This window comes from Falco biarmicus, chromosome 6, assembly GCF_023638135.1.
Source record: "Falco biarmicus isolate bFalBia1 chromosome 6, bFalBia1.pri, whole genome shotgun sequence".
In the NCBI taxonomy this organism is placed as follows: Eukaryota; Metazoa; Chordata; class Aves; order Falconiformes; family Falconidae; genus Falco; species Falco biarmicus.
Window position 1 is genome coordinate 11559905 of NC_079293.1, and position 21396 is coordinate 11581300.

The 21396-nt window shown below is 40.7% G+C and overlaps 1 protein-coding gene across 3 annotated transcripts in view; it reads right to left on the reverse strand.

The window, feature by feature from the left end:
• KCNQ5 (potassium voltage-gated channel subfamily Q member 5) overlaps positions 1-21396 on the reverse strand; it is a 303789-nt gene that overhangs the window by 87784 nt on the left and 194609 nt on the right. For all 3 annotated transcript variants that reach the window (XM_056343358.1, XM_056343356.1, XM_056343355.1), the window contains exon 2: positions 3869-3959. In XM_056343358.1, the coding sequence (XP_056199333.1) occupies positions 3869-3959 (91 nt within the window). The remainder of the gene's footprint in view (positions 1-3868; positions 3960-21396) is intronic.

A 21396-nucleotide genomic window follows, 5' to 3' on the forward strand; every position in this document is an offset into this window, starting at 1 on the left:
TGTCTGCTTTTATGTCTTTGGGAGTTATTTCTACCTGAAGAATGCATTCCTAGAGTACATTTTCAGAGGCCCTTATCCTGCACAACTGGGTAGAGCTTTCTACCCAGCCCTTTTCAGAGAAAAACACAAAACAGATTTGACAAAACCAGTCCTGCAGAAATCCATGAGTTTTGCCATCTCTCCAGCTTGATTAAAAATGAAAATTATGAAAAAAATGGAACGCTATCACTTCAAATAAAAATTACATTTCTTTCCTACAGCCTCAATTTAACTTTTAAGCCAGAATTTCTAAAACGCTCAAATACACAAACAATATTTTATGCCAGGTCAAATGAAGCATTTAATCTGATCCAAGACTTTTTTTGGACTTCTCAATTTGCCAGATCTTTGTGGCCCAACTAAAATGATTTTATTTATTTTCTTGAATTGACAGCAAACAAACAGAAGTGAACATTCACATAGCTTTAGTTGAAAATGATCTTAAAACAGAGAGTTTGGTCATGAGAGTGAACGACCTCCAGTTCCAGATATATTCCTTCTTGGCTATCTTCCCCAAAAGATTTGATTTTGCTTTCCCAGCCCAAGTTTTACTTCCCTTGTGTTTACTATTTGATAAAGTGCCAGCAAACGTACTTGTAAGAGATCAGCAATACACCAAAGATTATTTTCTTGCTGTGTTAGTTGGATTCTTAAGCTGCTTGTGGTTTTTTTGATGTCGAAGTAGATTTTATTCTACTGTCTGTCTGGGATATATCACTGCTACAACTCGAGTGCCAGAAGTTGTATGCACAGACGAGGCTGAAGTATAATTATCACTGTAGGTATAAGGAGTTTTATCTGATGCTCTCGCACTGATTAGGCTTATTATTTGTGGGCACAAATCTAACCAAATTAATTACTGAGGTAACAATCCAACATTACTCTATGCAACACGCACTTAACTTATCTGCAGAACTTTCATTTTAAGGGTAAAATTCACATATTAAACACATTTGCCTTGACAGGCTCCCTGATAAGTAGAAGATACCTAGAGGCACAGCAGTACTTGTGCAGATGCCAGAACTGAAGCCCTGGCAGGGTACGGCGCAGTGAAGCGGGGCAGGTTTGTGTCGGCTCCGGGAGCGGAGCTGAGGCGTTTCTGCAGTCGACAAGTCCATTAATCTCTGCTGAGGCTCAGAAGCCCTCAGCTCATGCTGCTTTCCCAAACAATGGTTTACTTCGAGCTGTTGTAGGTTTCTGACAGAGTATTTAGGATGCGGTGATTGGAAGATAGGTTTTCTATTCCCTTGTAAGGCGAGGCTGAGGGAGATAAATGGAACTGACTGTAGAACAATAATCTTCACTCCTCCGGCCTTTAGGAGGAGGAGGGACAGGTTTGCTCACCTCATCTACACTTCCCTCTTTAACCTCCCTGTCTAATTGTGAAAAGCTGCAGTATGTCAAAAGCCACAGGTGCCAGTGCAGGCAGCAGCTCAGGTATTATGTTGAAGGAACACTACCTTAGCTTTTTAGCCAATTAACATGGCTGTAGGAGGGGACCATCTGGAACAAATCTGCAAAACAAACCATTCACAGAAACCCAGCAGGCAGCTTTACAGATTGTTTTATGGTCCCTCATTAGAAAATAAACATGTATCTTCCAGCTCATACACAAAGCAAAACAGTATTAAACCAGATCTCTGATAGTTAATACAACCATCTCTATTAAATGACACATTTGTAAGAGTTGTATGAATCACTGCAAGGAAAAAGTTGCGAAAACTCTAGTGACTGCAGTTACGTGTTGGCACAGCCAAAAATCCTGCTCCTGAGTTGATGTAGAAATGTATTTTTCTCTTGGTTTGTGGTTGCAAAAGCCTGCTTTGATAACATCGCTAATATCAGCTAATGATTCAGTATGCAGAGAAGGAGCAAATCATGCATCAGCAAACTGGAATAAACCAGTCAGCTTTAGCCTGCTTCTGGAACTTCGTACTTTGCTGTGTTTATATTTTTCTCCATTAGATACTCACAGCAGGAGCCGTAAAATTCGTCATCACTCGATTTATTCCTGCCAAGGGTTTGCTGAGCACACTAGGCTATAGCATAGAAATGTTGGACCAGGCTAGTATTGATATTTCAAGGATTAACCATCCACCCTCTTCCTCCTTAAGGCCATTTCTGTGTTCAGAGGATGTCATGGGTTGTACATTCAGAACTGTTAAGAGGGACAAAGTCCGTCTCTGAAGCTGCAGCAGCAGCAAATGCTGCAGTTTCCCACAGCAGACCCTGAGCAGCTCCGCTCTGCTGATGGTCACCCCTACAAGGACTGGTGTATGAGCTAGTGGAGCTCGCCACATCTCTGCCTGCCGGTGGGAGCAAACCCAGGACTTTGCACAGCTCCTCCACATTCAGGGTCCTGGGAGAGCCATGGCAAAGCACAGGGAATGTGTTTATCACTCAGCTGAGGAATCAGCGGCTGTAAGCATACCAACACAATCAACAAATATGTGGCTCATGGGAAATGCATATTTTATGTCAGAACAAATGTGACTTCTACAACCAATTTGCATAAGTATACAGGGAAACAGATTACTTGTCACAAAAGCACCTGCTATTAGAAACAGGGTATTTTCAGACTAATCACATTTTCCTGTTTTCTGTACTAGAAAATCTTAGCAATTAGTGTAGTAATTGCAATAACGTAACTTGTTGAAGAACATTCAATCAAACTTCCATTTGCAAAGTATTGTTCAGATATGTACATAATGGGACTGGGTATGAGTGTAGGATTAAATCTGATCACTTTTAGCTGGTTTAATGCCACCTGATCTTTTCTCCAGAAAAAGAAAAAGTGCTAATATGGCTAGGAAGCAAAATACCACATTTAGCATGGCTCTCCCTAATTAGTCCTGCCAAGAAACCATTGGATGGAGCAGAACAGCATACATCTGCACCTAGCCTGCTCTGGACATTTAGTTCAGGTATCTTGATGCAGTGGCACATCGTGCTGTAGAGACACATACAGCATAATTACGCTTATCAGCCTGCTTACACCATAATTAATTAGGGAGATGTTCTGAAGACCAGAGCTTTTGGATATGTACAGTGATGACAATTAAAATGTTGGCATTTGCCGACAGTTACTTCACCCTCGGCACTACCTAACGAGCCACAGTCTGCTGTATACATGGAACTGAAATAACCATGGTAACTCTGGGTATAAAGTGACATTTTAATGATCACTACTGCCTATCCTCAGGCCATCGCTTGCAGAACTAAATGGCCCATCAAGAAGCATATGAATAAAGTGGCGTCCATACAAAGCATGAAAAATGTTAAGCACTTTTAGGGAATAAAGCCATTTATATCTACCTCAGAAGATGAAAAGGAGAAACAAACACAATACAAAAGCCTGTATTATGAATAAATAATGAAATTACCACATCTTACTGCAGCAACTGCCACTGAAATATCAGTATATACCAACAGTGAGCACAAATTGGTATCTACGATACCAAAATTATTTCCTATTTTAAGTGCCTCTTACTACATACTGACTTCATAAATGGCAGCAGCAGTATCAAAGGTCTTTCATGCTCCATCACTGCCAAACTGCAGTAGAAAACCTTTTTGTTACAAACCACAGCAATTCTTAAGCAAAGAAGGGGATGCAATACAGTACTTCGTTAACACTGTCATACAATCTAACCTGTTTTCAAAGAAAAAAGATGGTGGAATCCTTTTATTATTTTTGTATCATTCTGATGAAAAGTCTGGTTTCTTAGAGCATTCAGGAATTAGACTATTTTCTGCTTGGCGAGGAAGAGGATTTGAGTGTATATAAAAGCATTTGTAAAACTGTCTTGAATTTACAAGTTTCACTTACCAAAATGAAGAGACAACCAGAGGCAAGTTTTGTGTGTTCAGGTATAGTAGAAAACACGGACAAAATCAAGCAACCAAACACAAGGAGAAAACTGAAAAAGAAAGAATATTAATAATCGTTAATATTTTTCAGAACCCTGACCCAGTATCTATATTGATCCTACTGCACCAATGTTAACAGAAAGCTATCAATGAACAGTCTTCGTTAATAGAAGGGAATTCAATCACTACTTAATTTAGTTCACTAAAGACATTAGAATAGCCTGTTACTAAATCCATGTGCTTCTGAGCAGCACTGGTAGAATTACTGGAAACAAACACAAGAAACAAGATTTTCTTTGAGAAATGACCCAATATACACAGGCATCACTTGTGATATCACAATCCTGCAGCTTTATGCAGTCCAGATACCCTTAAGGCTTTAAAGAATGATCATCAACAGGAAAGTCCTCTCCCCAGTCTGAAAAATCATTTCTTCTATGACTGGCCATAAGTATCTGCTGTATAAGCTTATGACGGAGCTAAGATACATATTGCACCTAACTGCCCATCTAAAACAACTTCCTTCTAAGCAACAGGATTCATGTACAAACGACCCAAAACTGAGAGGTAGCTGTTGAGTTCTGGCATCAGTGCTCTAACTGAACAGGCTGCATTCTGGGAACAAACAGTATCATACAAACCACTGACGAAGTTAAAACAAAGGAGCGAAGTAAGAATGTCTTACACAAGTTGTGCAATTACAATTGGGAAAACATGACGGCAATTTTGAGCTTCCATGAGCTTGCATGTTTTGTGGTACTGCTGAATATACGCAGGCAAAGCAAAGCACCATCATGTTGCTAAATCTCTTTGCGACCAAGATGCAAACACCTGGTATCCCTGTATAAACTCTTGCATATCCGATGCCTGATCCTGACAGCATACAGCACATGTGGTGTTTGCAGACATAAGTCTGCAGAGCGGGTATTGCTCTGAGGCCCATCCGGTGGATGATAGCAAACATCCTTTCCTATTGTACTGCTTCACCAATAATAATACCACTGTGCTGGTGAAACCATCTAGGAAATGGATCAAAAAGAAGTGAATTTCACCCACCGTACCATTAACTGACTAAGCAGCAGCCAGGCAGCACACTGAATGCGTGCAAGGTGGTGTATGTTCTACATTTTAAAATCTTGCACTACATTTTGCAAGTAGTAATAAATGATTCGATCAATGCTTTTCTGATTTCTGACTTAAAACACTGTCGTTGTTTAACCCCAGCTGGTAATTAACTACTGTGCAGCCACTCGCTCACTCCCCCCTAACCCAGAGAGATGGGGAGAAGAATCAGAAAGGAATGTGAAACTTGAGGCTTGAGATAAGAACAATTTAATAATTGAAATAAAATAAAAAAGAGCAATAATAATAATAACAGTTATAATGAAAAGGAGGGAGGGGGGAGAGGAATGAAATCCACAGGGAAGGGAGGAAAGAAAACTAGTGACGCACAATGCAACAGCTCGCCGCCTGCTGAGCGATGCCCAGCCAGTCCCGAGCAACGGCCAACACCCCACCCCCACCCCCTGGTTTATATACTGAACATGACAACCCATGGTATGGAATACCTCTTTGACTAGTTCAGCTCAGCTGTCCTCGCTGTGTCCCCTCCCAATTTCCCGTGCCCCTCCAGTCTTTTTGCTGGCAAGGCCTGAGAAACTAAAAAGTCCTTGACTTAGTATAAACATTACCTAGCAACAACTAAAAACATCAGTGTGTTATCAACATTGTTCCCACACCGAATCCAAAACACAGCACTGTACCAGCTATTAAGAAGAAAATTAACTCTATCCCAGCTGAAACCAGGACATCAGTCTCGTGCTGGGCAATGAATCAAGCAATAAAGGCCAGGCCTTTGGCTTTTGTCTGAAATGCTGGCATCTTGTTAGCAGATGCTCTAACCTAACGTGAACAGGTATTGTAACAAATGCAAGTATATATCTGCAAAAAAGTGCAAATGGCTGTTTTCTGATACAAAAGGGACTCAGATCTCTTCCGGGGACAAAGGCAAAAAGCATATAAATTAATGATCTATATAGAGGGTGCATATGTTCTTCAATATGATTTTTCCTTTACCTTATACAATAACTCTGAAGACACAGAAAACAGCTTTTCAGAAAAGTACTGCGGAGTGTGTCTGTGGGTGTTTCTGGTGGCCAAGTTGAACATCCCTCAGCAGTGTGCTCTAGTACACTAGTATGCTAAGCTCTACTAGCAAGAATGTATCCAGAAGGTTGAGGGAAGTGATTATTTCCAACTGTTTGGCATCTGAAAGACCACATCTGAAGTGACATGCCCAGTTTGAGGCTCCCCATCATGGGAGAGAGATGGACAAACTGAAGCAAGCCCAGTGGAGGGCCACCAAGGTGGTGGGGCTGCACCTCCTGATGTACAGGAAGGGCTGAGCAGAGCTGGGTTTGTCCTGCCTGGAAAAAGGAGGCTGAGGCCTCCGACTGCTGTCCTCAGCTATCTAATTCTGGTTATAAAGAAGGAGGAGAGGACACAATTTGCTGGAAGGAAGATTATGAATACCTATAAGGAAAAAAAGTCAGAATGAAGGTGGTTCAGCACCAGAACAATTTACCCAGTGAGGCTGTGTGTATTGGGTTTGTGTGGCAAGGTTTTGGTAGTGGGGGAGCTACAGGGGTGGCTCCTGTGAGAAGCTGCCAGAAGCTTCCCCCGTGTCCAATGGAGCCAATGCCAGCTGGCCCCAGGACAGACCCACCACTGGCCAAGGCCAAGCCCATCAGTGGCAGTGGCAGCACCTCTGGGATAGCATATTTAAGAAGGGGGAAAAAAACCACCTGCACAACTGCAGTGGGAAAGAGGAGTGAGAACACGTGAGAGCAGCAGCTCTGCAGACCTCAAAGTCAGTGCAGAAGGAGGGGGAGCAGCTGCTCCAGGTGCAGGAGCAGAGATTCCCCTGCAGCCCGTGGTGCAGCCCATGGTGGAGCAGGCTGTACCCTGCAGCCCGTGGAGGTTAACGGTGGAGCAGGTAGTCACCTGCAGCCCGTGGGGACCCCATGCCAGAGCAGGTGGATGTGCCTGAAGAAGGCTGTGACCCTGTGGGCAGCTCACACTGGAGCAGGGTCCTGGCAGGACCTGTGGCCCCTGCAGAGAGGAGCCCAGGCTGGAGCAGGTTTGCTGGCAGGGCTTGTGACCCTGTGGGAGGGAGCCCAGGCTGGAGCAGTTCGTGAAGAGCTGCAGCCCATGGGAAGGACTCACACTGGAGCGGTTCATGGAGGACTGTCTCCCATGGGAGGGACCCCAGGCTGGAGCCGGGCAGAGTGTGAGGACCCTGCCCCTGAGGGGGAAGGGGCGGCAGAGACAGCGTGTGATGGACTGACCCCAGCCCCCATTGCCCATCCCCCTGCGCTGGGGGGGGGGGGAGGGGTAGGGAAATCAGGAGTGAAGCTGAGCCTGTGAGGAAGGGAGGGGTGGGGGGGAAGGTGTTTTTTTTTAATATTTGGCTTTGTTTCTCATTGCCCTACTCTGATTTGACTGGTAACAAATGAAATGAATTTTTCCCCAAGTCGAGTCTGTTTTGCCTGTGACAGTAATGGCTGAGGGATCCCCCTGCCCTTCTCCCGACCCACGAGACTTTCTTTGTAATTTCTCTCCCCTGCCCAGCTGAGGAGGGGAATGATAGAGAGCCTTTGGTGGGCACCTGGCATCCAGCCAGGGCCAACCCACCGCACTGTGAAATCTCTGTCCCCACAGGTTTCAGAACCTGGCTGGGAAAGGCCCTGGTCTGACTTTGAAGTGAGCTCTGCTTTGAGCAGGAGGTTGGAGTGGATGACCTGAAGAGGTCTTTTCCAAAATAAATTCTTCTATGATTCTAACTGCTGGATGCAAACATTAATATATTATTGCATCTGCTCCCATTTGCGCTTCAGGAGCTAAAATTGCTCTTTTCCTTATAACATATGGATTTTCCATAGTGCTGTAATATAGTAATGCTGTAATACACCCAGTACATCAGATAAGTCCATTTCCTCAGAATTTGTAGTAGAAAATCTGATGTGCAGTGCGATAAGATATAGGAGGCACATTTTGTAGCGTATCACTTAACTGCTGGGGAGGAGTTCTACTTCGAAAATCAAATCTGGTAGGAGCCTGCATATAAGTTCTACTAAGAACTGTAAGTAAAACAGTATCCAGGAGGGTAAATGGCATCTCTGGTGTGTAGCATTGGCAAGTCTATCTTCCAGACTAAAGAAAGATACATGCTTAAAGGTTTCAGAGAAGACTCGTTCAAGTGACAAAAACGCACCTTGTGAGCAATTTTGCTCTCCTTACCCCTACTTTTTTTAAAAAGGAAAATCTCCTAAAAAATTACTGGTAGTTTCAGCTGCTACAGTCTTCAGACATAACCCCCCTACGATTACATCCTACTGACACAGGCATAAATGTTCCTTGTTAAGACATGCATGGAGGGCAAAATAAAATTAAGAAGTGACTAAGAACTTATGTAAAAGGATGTAATTTCCTTTTGCTGAATTTCTTTGCTCCTGAACTAGTTAAAATGATATTTTCTTACTTCCTTTGTATTTAGGTATTAAAAATTGCGCTTGTTTGGTTGTATTCCAGTAACATCAACTAAATTAGAGGTCCAGTTGTACTGGGTCTTGCCCAAACACACAATACAAATTTTCACTTGGAAGAGGCCTCTTACAGCAGAATTATAGAAAACTCAGCAGGAAAAAGGAAACCTTGTTGTTTGCATATTACAGCTGAAGACCATGTCACAGAAAAGGAGGTAAGGGACTTGCCTAAGGCTACACAGAAAGTCTTTATATGTGGAATAAACCTGAACCTTTTAAATCCCAGCCCAGTCCTGCAGCCACAAAACCATCCTCCACCAGCCTACCACTTGCTTTGCTATAGTTCTCCAGAACTGTGATTTAGAAGATTACTCTGGGCAAAGTGTTAATTCATGATAGATGGGAAAAGTAAGTCAGGAGAGGGAATCAGTACGGTTAAGCAGTGTATGAATAAAAATAAAGGTAAATATTCAGGAAATCCAGGTGCAGTTTAGATTAGCACTCATTGAAAGCATCTCTTTTCCCCAGCTAGAACTGAAGGCTTGAAGGATACAGCAATGCCTTTCACCTGGCTGGACATTAAACAAGGATCTGTCCAGCAGAACTGAATTCCTAAGGTTCAACTGCCATGGCAGTCAAAGTATATCTGAAGTTGTTCTTTCCTATCATGAACTATATCTCTGGTGACAGATGAAGTATAAAAGATTGCATTAAGCCTTAGATAGTCATTTTATAACCCTTGATAGTGGAAAAAGTATTTTCAAATGCCATCATTTGAATTGTGTGCTACAATACATGCTATACAAAAGGATGCTGCTGTAGGTAGAGAGCAGTACAAAGCAAAACACATAGCAATTATATTTGGCCTCTAGTGGTTCAGTCTGGATCGTATATTTGTTCAGGCTGAAAAAAACAGATGGTCTTTCCTCATGCATTCAGTATCAGACAGTAAAACATATGCCTTAGGCAGCAACTTCCCATAAAATTATTCAAGCACTGCCGTAGTCTTGTATTTTATCAAAAGCAGCAACTTCCATTTTGTTTCAGCAGGAATCAGTTTTGATGCATAGCCTTTCATCTTATTCCCCTGCTTCTGAAAGCATACATTAATTGGAGAAAAGCCAATTTATGATAGATAATATAACTCAGAAGCTTTGATACTTATTCAATCCGCCTCTCATAAACTTTTCTTACTAGTTAATTAGGAACTACCAATTCTCCATTTATTTGATTTTCAACAGAATTTTACTATAGTTTGTGATTTAAAGGCAGTTCATATGGGAGAGGATGTTCAGTTTAAAGCAGTTGTTAAAACATTACTCAGGGAATATCATAAGCACAAAAAATACACTCAGGGAAGATCTTTAAAAGCTATTTTGCTACATTATTTACTGCTAGAATTAAAATAATGAGAAGTTAAACATCTGCAAACAGTTTTGTGACATCTTCTGTAAATAATAAAAGCATATCGCTGTTAAAGTGACATAATTAAATGATTAGACCACCAGAATTATGTTCCAATATTATTTGAGGTCTGATTTAATCCCAATAAATGCAAGGGCATTCAGGACTATGACCAAAACTTTCTGGAAACCATTGGCAGTGCCATTATCCTGGATTTTCTATGGAAAGCAGAAATGGAAAGCTTTTGCTAACCTTAACTATGACCAAAAAGTAGCTCTTACTTTTCCCACCAGTACAATGTCGTGCAGTTGCTTGCAAACGTACAGAAAGTTGTTTGCATTCACAAGGTCTGAGCCTACAAAGAAGCTGTTAGAGCCCCCTGTAAGTAACTCCTTCCCACAGCTAGGAGCAACGCCCATGTTTTCTTAACAGGATCTTTCAGGATCTTGCAGAGTTGAGTACCCAAGTACCACCTTTAAATTATTTTTTAATTACTGAATGCATAAAAATCTTTATGAGGCATTAGGTAAATAGAGGTGCTGAAGTTTATCCTGGATGTATAGCACCAACAGATCTACCACAGGTTTAGACAAGTGGATACGATACCCAGAAAAAACCCTATAAAGAAAAGGAAGGAAAGAGATAGTCATTCATGGCAGTGTTATATTTTCATCGGACTATATAGATTTGGTGAACAGTTCTCACAAAAAGCACAGGGACAAGAAATTTGTTAAGCGGGTTGCCCCACAGAAGGTCCCTTCCTCAGCTAGATGCTGTTGGCGCTCTCACCCCTCTTGGCGTGTGAGAAAGGGAGACTCCATAGCTTCAGCATGCCATGGAGCTGATGGGGACAGAGAAAACCAGCACCTACTGGCCTAGGAGTCACTGCTGTATGCACCCACGATTTGCAAGGCACTAAGTTCCCATAGAGGGGATAGTATGCATACTGTTGGGCTGATTGCTGGTGTCCCACATTGCAACCCGGAGCAGATGGGCATGCTCAAGGCAGGAAGGCAGCAGGAACCTGGCAGCTTCTGTCAGCCTCAGTGTGCTTCCCAGTGTTTCTGAGCACACAGTTCTTGGAGGTAGGTGGAAATATCCTCTCTGAAAGGATATGGAAAGACAAGGACTGAAGCATTTTCCTAGCTTCAGAAAGAACCGAAAGTGAAAACGTCAGCTAGTGCAGATGTGAGGACATTTACACAGGTCCTGTGGTATCTCCCCTGAAAAGTAATCTTTTCATCATTTCTATAAAACAGATAATGCACCGCTGACATGGTGGAAAAGAATACAGTTTAACAGTTTTGATACTGCAAGCCATGTGGATTAAATTTTCCATCATTTATAGCTTCAATGTGACTTGTTTATGCAAGAAAAATGAGATATGACAAAGGTTATTACAATTTGTTAAAAATGTTTGACAAAAGCTGCACGGAGAATAAGTACTCTCCCATAGAAAAAGCTCATAAATTTCCCCTGTAGGCTTTCTTTAAAATGACTTGCACTTCAACCTTTTCTTCAAGTGGAAGAGTGTAACACGTTAAGGGCTTGATACTGCACTGCCTTCTACCCAGAAATAACAAAACCCTGACAATGGAGAAGCGGAGTATGAAGGAATCTTTGTTTTAAAAAGTGCAAGTAAACTTTAAAAACAATTTTTGAGATAAAAAAAATATTGCAGCAAAACCTGCTTTTTAGATATTCTTTCTTTGGATTAGTTGTTACCTTTTTTCAGAAATACAGAAATTCAAACTGAATTTCATGCCTGAAGTTTTTTTAAGAACTGAACCTGCTGCTGAAGCAACTTGTTTAGAAAGGTGAGTTTTGTCAGGCTCTGATGAATAAATTTTAGTCAAACAATATTTTATTTTTCATCCTCCTACAGGATGCTTATTCACACTAAAAATTAGAACAGTTCATCAAGTACGAAAGACTTTTAAGTTTGCAGTATCAAAAAAAGTGTTTCAACCTAAAGGGACATTTTCTGTCATATTTTTAAGGAATCATGTTTTTAGCTTAGGAATCATGTTTACAAAGTGATTGTATTTGGCTTATACTGAGAAAGCAATGAAAAGGCTATAACAGGACATGTAATCAAAACCAAGCAAATGAAATAGTTCAGATGCCTATGGGACACTGATCACAGTGTCATCAAATGCACAATTGATAATCCATTCCACCAGAGACAAAAAATAAAACATCTTTTGGTAAATTTCTGCAGGGATCTATAAAGCAGGCATCATTCTTCCTTGGGCAAGCACATCAGCTTAAAAGAAAACAAAACAAAACAAGAAATGCGTATTCTGGTGGGTTTAATGCGCAGAGATACTTGTGACCTAGCTATTTTCTAAAAGGTTTTCACTGGCTTCCACAGGAGACACTTTTGACATGAAAATAAGAATAAAGCATATGTTCTTCCAGTTTTTAACTATTTTAAAGATTGGGAAGCCTGATACTGATTTGCATGCTAGGATCCTTGTTTACGCTTACAGGTGCCTCGGATCTGTAGAAAATGACAAAACGCTCCTTTTATCCAAAGAATAGGTCTTTTTGTAGACAAAAATTTTCCAATATGAATACTTAATTTAGTAAACAAAAATCTGTATTTAGACAGCTTTGTAGCGTTTATTTTTTTCTTTTGCATCAAACAGCCCCTACTCCCAACGACAAGACTGGTAGCTCACCTAGCAACCTTTGCTTCACTACAGATACTTCTCAAGAAAATGAATTTAAAATATGAATAGAAAATATATTATATTTATCATTGAACATTGGTTGCAGCATTTATGTGATTTTTTATAACATATACAAAATTAAGATACAAACTTTATTATAATGCAATTGAGAAAATTAAAAGTACAGTATGAAGCTGGAGAAATGAATAATCTTTTTGTAAAATCACCTGTTCATTGTAGTCTATTTGTTCTAGCCTTGTCCACAATCTAGGGCAAAGGGAAATACTCAAATAGCCTTTTTTCTGTGTTTGCTAACACACTGTACTCAGATCTCTTGCTAACCAGAAAAACAATCCTAAGAAATGCGTAGATGTGTAAGAAAGAAATGTGTGTGGTAATTACCAGCATAATCCACTTCAAAATCAGCTTTTTAGGCCTTCAGATTATAAGGTAGAAGTATTGCCACTACCACGTCAAGTTTTTTTGAACTAAGAGAGCAAAATCAAAAGAACAGAAGAATTGTAGGACGGCTGGATATTTCTTATGCCACAGGTAATGGTCTTCTCTGTTCTCATTGCTGGGAGCACAGCTCTGGCTCTGGCGAAGCTAAGGCATGATTGATTGTAATGGGGCCAGACATCACTCATATTCATTATTTAATCATCCACCAGTGGACAAGAGTGCCATGGCTTTGGCAGCTAAACGTAAGTAGAAACCATACTTGGTTGGGAAAAAATGCCTGTCTAAGCCTCTGGAGTTAATCCCACTCAGCGTGACTCAGCTAGACCCTCAGTAAATCACACCGTGCCAGGTAATGGCACTGCTACTCCTGATGGCCTAACCACTAAATGGTAAGGACTGCCACTAGCATCCTTTTGGCGTGGGTAAAACAACACTTTCCTAGACAATTCCTGGGTATGGTCTGGAAGTTAGCATGTATCTGGACAAATTTTTTCACTGCACTTGCTAGTACATCTTCTACTACGGACAGGTATTTCTGCATGTCAAGTTATTGTGTTAAAAAATGGCTCTCAGTTCAAAAAATCTAGACGTGGTAGTGGCAATACTTGTACCTTAAAATGTGAAGGCCTAAAAAGCTGATTTTGAAGTGGATTATGCTGGTGATTATGTGTATTATACTTAAATCCATATCCAAGCATTATCAAATGGGCATATTATGATGAATGAGAATATTTCAGTATTGTTCTACAACTTAATTGAAGATAAGGACGGAGGCAAAGTTTGAAAATTTAATCATTCAAATTAGGTGCCTGCTTGGCATATTTTAATGAAACACTTGGGATTAAACTACTTGCAAGATTTGCAAGACTTGCAAGACAATTAGCCCATCAGGACTACGACAGGTTGATTCTGTGGGAAACACCCAAGGGTCAGCTGTGCATTTCCTCCTAAAATATTCCACCCTATTGAAGAGCTCTGGAACATAAATCAATCTCCTTATTTCTCCTATTTTTCTCCACTAGTATATTATATATTGGATTTTGCTTTGATTTTATGTTTGTTTTTCAGTGGTGTATGGTCAGTAACATACAGAATTAAAGGAGTTCCTCGGGGAAAAGGACCACTCAGATGCAGCCATGCAAATACACTGCTGCAGTACATGAGTAAAACAAACTCCTTTTCATCACATCTCTCAAGAAGGCCTCTTCGTAACCCTTGGCTACTTCAGTAATTTTTTATTATCCCAGACGTGTGAACAAAGTAGTACCCATAATGAACAAAGCACTACCCACAAATCCTCCGATAATAGCTTTCCAGACTGCAAAATAACACAGTTGTTATGGCGGCAATGTTCACTTTCATGATATAGATGAAGACCCTATGGGATACTTGTCTTTGAATGGGGATTCCAGTTTATTTGCTTTCAATAAATGCTATTAGGACTCACATGTTGCCAGAATACTGGGTAAGACAACAAATAACACTTTCTCTTTTTTTTTTTTTAAACGGAGAAAGGTACTTCAAGTGGAAACATCAGAGTTTTGATGTGCACTGTACCACACCACTATATCAGCCTGTGACAAAATGATTAAAAATGACAAATACCAGTTAATCTGCTTTACTTATGATGCTTTCATTCAGCGGGTTAAGATAGGAACAATCTATCACCTTTTTAATATACTGAAATACAGAAGAATATTTTTAAACACTCCATTCAGAAGAATGAGGATGAAAGAGCAAGTCTGTACTGAACAAAACCATATATATATTCGTGAAAGAATTTAGAAAAATGGTAATCACAACAGAGTATTTTTAAAAGTCCAGCCTATCTCACAGCCCCAACACCCCTCACAGCTACCACAGAAATCTAGGCAGTCAGAAATGCCAGGGCTCATTAAAATTGGCAGAGTAATGTTACATTGACACCAAGAATAAATGTTTTTGAAAATTTTTTCAATGTACCAAGATCTAGGTCTTCTTTCTGTAATTTAATTTACTTCTATTAATGAATATTTGGATTTTGGCCTTTACTGAAACCTTACAGTTGATTTCAGTGGGAGAATGGCTTGTGTTGGGAATTATGAGCTGACTCATAAATCCAGAGCAAAGAAAAACCTGTTAATTTCCGATAGCTTTCTCCCAGTAGTAAACAAGGACATAAATGGAACACAGAATATTTTTCTAACATAATGCACTGTTAGTATTAAACTTACTTCTAAGAATCAATCACTGTACTTTAGCTCAAGGGTGTTCAGTTTTATACCACACCATTAGTCTTGTCTTCCTTAATCTAAATAAGTTCTGTGCTTTCTGGAATCTGAAGTGCCCTTTCTTGTTGTTAGGCAGCAGTACTAACAGACCAGGATCTGATGGCAGAAGCATGTGAGATTGCAAATGAAGAAAAATCACATCTTCAGGGGTGATGACGAGCATTTCCTTGGTTTATTGTATTTGTGGCAACTCTTACCTCCTCTCTCCAAGGGGTTCTACGCTTATCCATATGATAATGACATGAAGGCAGCACAAAATCTCAAGGGGTGCTCACCTATTTCCTTGTCTGCTTTAAGCTTCTTCGTGTTTAAAAGCAAAGAGCAGACAGCCGCTTTTCGAGGCCCAGGCCTTGCTGAGGTGGGCACAACAGCCAGCTTGTGGTTTTACATCACACACTGCTTTGAGAAGAGCACAGCTCTCACAGTGACCTAAAGCAAGATGTAACACGTTTCAAAATGAGGCTTTATTCTGCCAGAGTCTCCTCAGTCAAAGCCCCACCACGTGACTCATTTTCCTCTGTATTTCAGAGCCTTTTATCTCATAATCACCATGATTAGAAAGAGGGCTATATAATTTCTTCTGCCCATCAAGCACGGTATTTTGAAGCCTTGACAGTGTACCACGGCTAGGCGCGCCGGCAGCAGCTGCACGCAGCAGCGTGGCAGGGCAGCATCCCGTGTGCCCACAGCAGGACCTGCCTCTCCTGGGACGCTTGCGAGGAAATCAGCTGCTGCTCACACGTCTGGCTTCTCTGCGCCAATGCTACGCTTACACATTGCTTTGGCAACAGTAATACTTCTGTTTTGATAATGAGCTATTTTATTAAATGCTGAGTAGCAGAGTTTCTGGAACAACTATTATGCTTATGCAGAATGTTAAATACACAAAGTGATCGCTTATTTTCCATATGGGGAAAAAACTTGCCCTTTGAGCTTCTTAAACACATTAAAGCTGCTGCTCGTCTGTTTGAAACAACATAAAGGTGCTTTTACTTTCCAACATTTTATCTTACAGTGGCTTGCACTCTTTGCCAAAACCATCCTGCTCAGAAGTTAGTGTGAAACAAATTTGCATTTTTAAGACATATTACAGGCACAGGGAAAGCTTTACATGAATTTTACATTAGCAGATCAGTTTCCTTTCACAGACACTGATCTGTAAACACTTAAGAGTTCAAGGCCAGGCTGGATGGGGCTTTGGGCAACCTGGTCTAGTGGGAGGTGTCCCTGCCTGTGGCAGGGGGTTGGAACTAGATGGTCTTTAAAGGTCCCTTCCAACCCAAAACCATTCTGTGATCTAAGTGCATAGTTTAATCAGAGATGATTGCAAGTACGTACTTCCAAACACTGACTGTGTGCTTCAAGGCCGGAGAAGAAGCCCCAGAGAAGCCTTTGTTAACAACACAGTTAACGTCAGTTTTCTGGTGTCCTAGTGAACAGGAATGGAATTTCCCACATCTAGGGGACAGGCAGACATACATCTCTGCCGGAAGGAGAAAAGCACCTCTTTTCCTGCAAGGAGGTGCAGCTGGTGTATCTCAGCTAAGAGTGATTCCTGGCTGTGCAAGTGCCAAGGGAACATCTCTCTGTTGTACCTGTATGACTCGCACCACAACATCTTACACCCTTCAGTGTACTCAGTCCAGAAAATTCCATCATGAGATACATTAGTGTTGTTTCCCTATATTAACAATGTGGAGCAGACATACATGGTATTTTGGCTTCCTACAATTCATAAAGATTCACAGTAAAAACACTGAAGGGCTTTTGCAAATTCTGAGCCTGAGTCTAAATTCTTAATTGTCTTTAAAACGTTAACTCAAGTGTACATGAGAAGCTTGCGAGAGTTGAGAACTGGTCCTTCTGAGGCTAGGAGTGGTTTAAGCTATGTATGGGACCTAAACAGAGCACTCACACAGCCAGGAATCATTCTTAGTTGAGATATACCAGCTGACTGAACCTCCTTCAGTGAGAGAAGTGTTTTTCTCCTTCCAGCAGAGATGCATGTCTGCCTGTCTCCTAATTGCTCAGGAAACTTGACAAGCGAAAAAGTGGAGTCAGGATGAGCCAAAAATGTTGTATATAGTTATCTGTAAAAAAAAAAAAGTTCTGCTAGCTGAACCTTTTTCTTCTCATATATTTTGTGACCCGTTATGAACATTTATGTATGTAAATTTAAAGAATAAATGCTGAGCAGGACTAGGTATCTTTTTTAAAATCTATTTAACCGAAAAATCATGTAACTGTATCCATCCAGCCATATGGGAGTACACAGATGAAAAAGTAACCCAATCAACCAATATATCAAAGCAACAGGAACCCTTTTCAACTTAACAAGATCATTTAGTCAAACCTTCCTATAAAACTGTATTAAATAAATAGTTTTGCAGTATGCCCAGAGCATCACCGAGTTCAATCACAGGCAAATAAAAACCCAAGGACCTGCCTGTTAAAACCATTGTATTAATCTCTAACAAACTAAAGTTACACCGGCTTCTTTTACAAAGGGAATTCATAAAAATCACAGTCTCATGTTGGCTGGAAAGGACCTCCAGCAGTTATCTTGTCCAACCCCCCGCTGAAAGCAAGTTCAGTTGCATCAGCTTGCTCAGGGCCATGTCCTGTTGAGTGCTGAGTATCCGCAAGGAAAGAGGCTCCACAGCCTCTCTGGGCAGCCTGGTACAACACTTGACTGCCTGCACAGTTACGATTTTTTCCTTAATATCAAGTTGCAATTTTTACATAAGAAACACTGAGCATCACATTACCCCTCAAAGTATAATAACCAAATTTTTAAATTTTTTTTTTTCTTCAGATCACCAGACTGCATGACTGTCTACTAGATTAAGAACAAGTGGGCTTGGTGGGCTGGGACAATAGGATGGTCTGCATCCCCGTTATCCTGGTGCTAATCTCCTACAGCTAACACTTCCTTACTCCAATAACCTCGCTTAGTTTGTACCTTCAGGTTGACGATCTGTAAACCTAACACTGAAGCACTGAGGTCAGATATCAAGGCCTTTCACATTAAAATAGTTTCACAGCTCTCTGTAGTATCCTCATTCCCTGGATTACTATTCTTAGCGCCCTCCTTTTATTTTGCCTGTTATTTTTCCTGCAACCCAGGCAAGAAAAAAGCTAAAATACTGTTTTTACTATAATGATAGACGTGGTTTATTTTGTATGTAACTCAGCTTATTTGTTCATATTCCTTTTAGTTTCTCAGAGGGTTTTATTTTACGTTACTGAAAATGCAAAAAATCCCACCAAACCTGGGCCACTGAAGTAAAAAAACCAAATGCATGTTAATGATACCTTGATTATGTAATTTTTTACCTCTCACCCAGCACTGAAGGACTTTCCAGCCATTAGCTGGCATTTTCAGATACAGATACAAGCCCTGAGTAGCTGTTTTGAGGAGCCGACATACTCATGAATCCTAATTTGCCTGTGGAGCACTTTCAAAGTTCAAGCCAGTAATTAAACGTCCAGGCACAGATTCAGATGCCCAGTAGTACAGCACTTCCATTTGGAAATGTATTTATCACATCTTTAGCAGGCTGTGTGATGTCTTTCCACAACGTGTTTCTTCTACTTGTGACCATGGCCCAGCAGGTCACTCGCTGCACCTGCCTACGTTATTAGCTTTTCTGGCTTTAGATGAAGAATAGAGATTTGTAATGGGATACCTGCAGGATCTGCTTAAGAGATGAAAAAGCCACTTCATCCAGTGTGCTGTAGCACAGGTGCATCCAGAGGCAGCTGTAATGCTTTTGTAAGTATGTAAGTAAACAGAGAATTACTTAAAATAATAATAAAAAAAAGATTTATCACTTATTTCTTCAAGCTTGTGACTGGGTGTGACCATGAAGTCACGTAGCCGGGCTTCTGAATGGTACCAGCAACCACTGCACTCCAGAAGACTGAACTTTTCCATGCCTTGGGGACCTGGGAAGAGCACAACCCATCCACAAGACCCTGAAGCTAGAAGCACCATATAGGAAGGATCACATGATTGCAATGGGCAGACCGTGACCCAGCTGCAAAGAAAAGCCAAAATACCTCCCGAGTTCCTGACAATTTCATCTGCAGGAACACTTTTTCCTGACTCCAGATTGACCAATTTATCTCTGGGAAGCAACATAGAGTAAAATACAGACATCTAAGAAAACTTTCTGGGAACTATTGTAAACTAAATACAACTACTTTTAAATTGCCATTTTTCTTATTATTCCATTTACTAGGTAAGCCTTGCATGCCTCTAGTGGCCTGTCCCTAGGTGTTGTCATAGCTCGTTGCTTCAGAGGAAAGGGGAACCAAACATATTTGGTCAATTTCTCTTCATGGACAAAAAGAAAAAAACTCCAAACCCTCCCACTCAGCTGCTGTCAACTGACACACTTATGCCTGCGTTTCACTTCTAATCATCTTGCTGAGGACATGACAGTATTATCAAAGATTCCTCTGAAAAATTCAATTCTGCAATAGCACGAAAAAAAAGAAAAAGAGAATGTCTTTAAACAAAAAAAACTTTTATACAGGCTGAAGGTAAAATGAGAATTTTGATTTGTTCCTGTATTTTCAGTTTTGCTATCTTATTACATCCTATTGCCTATTGCCTCACGAAGCCTTTGGCTGGCTGAACGTGTGTCAGCTCACAGCTAAATGAAGCATCTAAAAGTTTCTTAAAAAAGTTTGATTTTTCAGAATTTCAAAACCCCCATAAACTTAGTAATGAAAGTCCATGCAAGTCTGCTTTGTCATGGAACAAATTTGGCAAAGAAATGCTCTGCCATTCACTGCCTGGATGATCACAGTGGACCAGATGGAAGCCTATGCAGCTCCTGCACCAGTGGCTGGTAGTGGATGCCAAGGGAAGACCCCGTGGAGGTGGCAAGCCAGTTCCTTACCGGGGGACTGTGGCCCAGGGGCATCCCAAACCTCAGGCTGTGGACCTGGACAGACTCTGCTGTTACTGGGTTGCCTAATCACAGTTCTGGAGTCCATGTGTATTTTTAGCATGCATACAGAAACTGAACGATTTACAAAGTTTAAGTATGAGCTCTATGAAGATCTATCTATTTTAGTATGTTTGCCTGAACCTAGTCCTTAATAACTGCACAGGTGCCACCTCTGTGTAGCATTCTGAGAAGCAGTTAATCACCATTCCTGTTCATCTGCTCTGTTTGCATCAAGACTTTATAAATCCCTCCTATATGTGGGTACAGAATAAATCATTTTTAGAACTAGGGAAGATACAGACAGAATAGAGCTCTAATTTCCAAATTCTAATCCAATGACCGCTGAACCCTGCCCATGTCAGGCCAAGCAGGCTGGCAGCATTAATGAATGCTGGTGTCTATTTTTCGTGACTCACAGTGGGGTGATGTGTCTGGAATAATCTGTCTGCCTGCTTCTGTAGCTTCACGACCAGATTTGTTGACTGGAGACAGCTTACACTATGAGGCTGAGCTAGTCCAATGCTTTCACTGTATGTATAGTACCTAATACTTACACTTTGCACCACAGGGACAATAACATATTGTTATTAATGTAAAAGGAGCTTACTCTTTTAAAAGATACTTGCAACCTGCCCGATAAGAGGAGTTGGTTGGGACAATACAACTATTTTAAAACTGCTGGTTTTCTTATTATTCCATTTATTAGGTAAGCCTCAAATTAGATGTATGGAGAAAAATAAAGGCTAAAATGTAATCTTTGCAATGCCATTCCAAAGTATACAAGGGAAAAAAAATAATATGTCAAATTGGCTAATATACTGTGAAATTTGCCCACAATTTGTAAATTCACGATACAGTGTAAGTCCTGCAACACATGTATAAGAAGTCTTCAGCTCATTAATCTTTTGAAAAATCAAACTGCTACCAGCTTCAGTGACTCCTGGTCTCCCTGGAGTCCGCACAAACTTGTCTTGCATATGAGAAAACTGAGGCTGGACTGTAGGTAATTACTGCACAAACGCAAACAGCTTGCTTTTAAAAAATTCTTCTGTGTATGTTGAATGTATGTGATAGATTTAAACAACATCATAAATGTAAACTGTACTTGAGAAAACTGTGCAGCTGGTAGAGTCCATAAAGATAAAAGAAATGTTTCCATAACATTTAATTT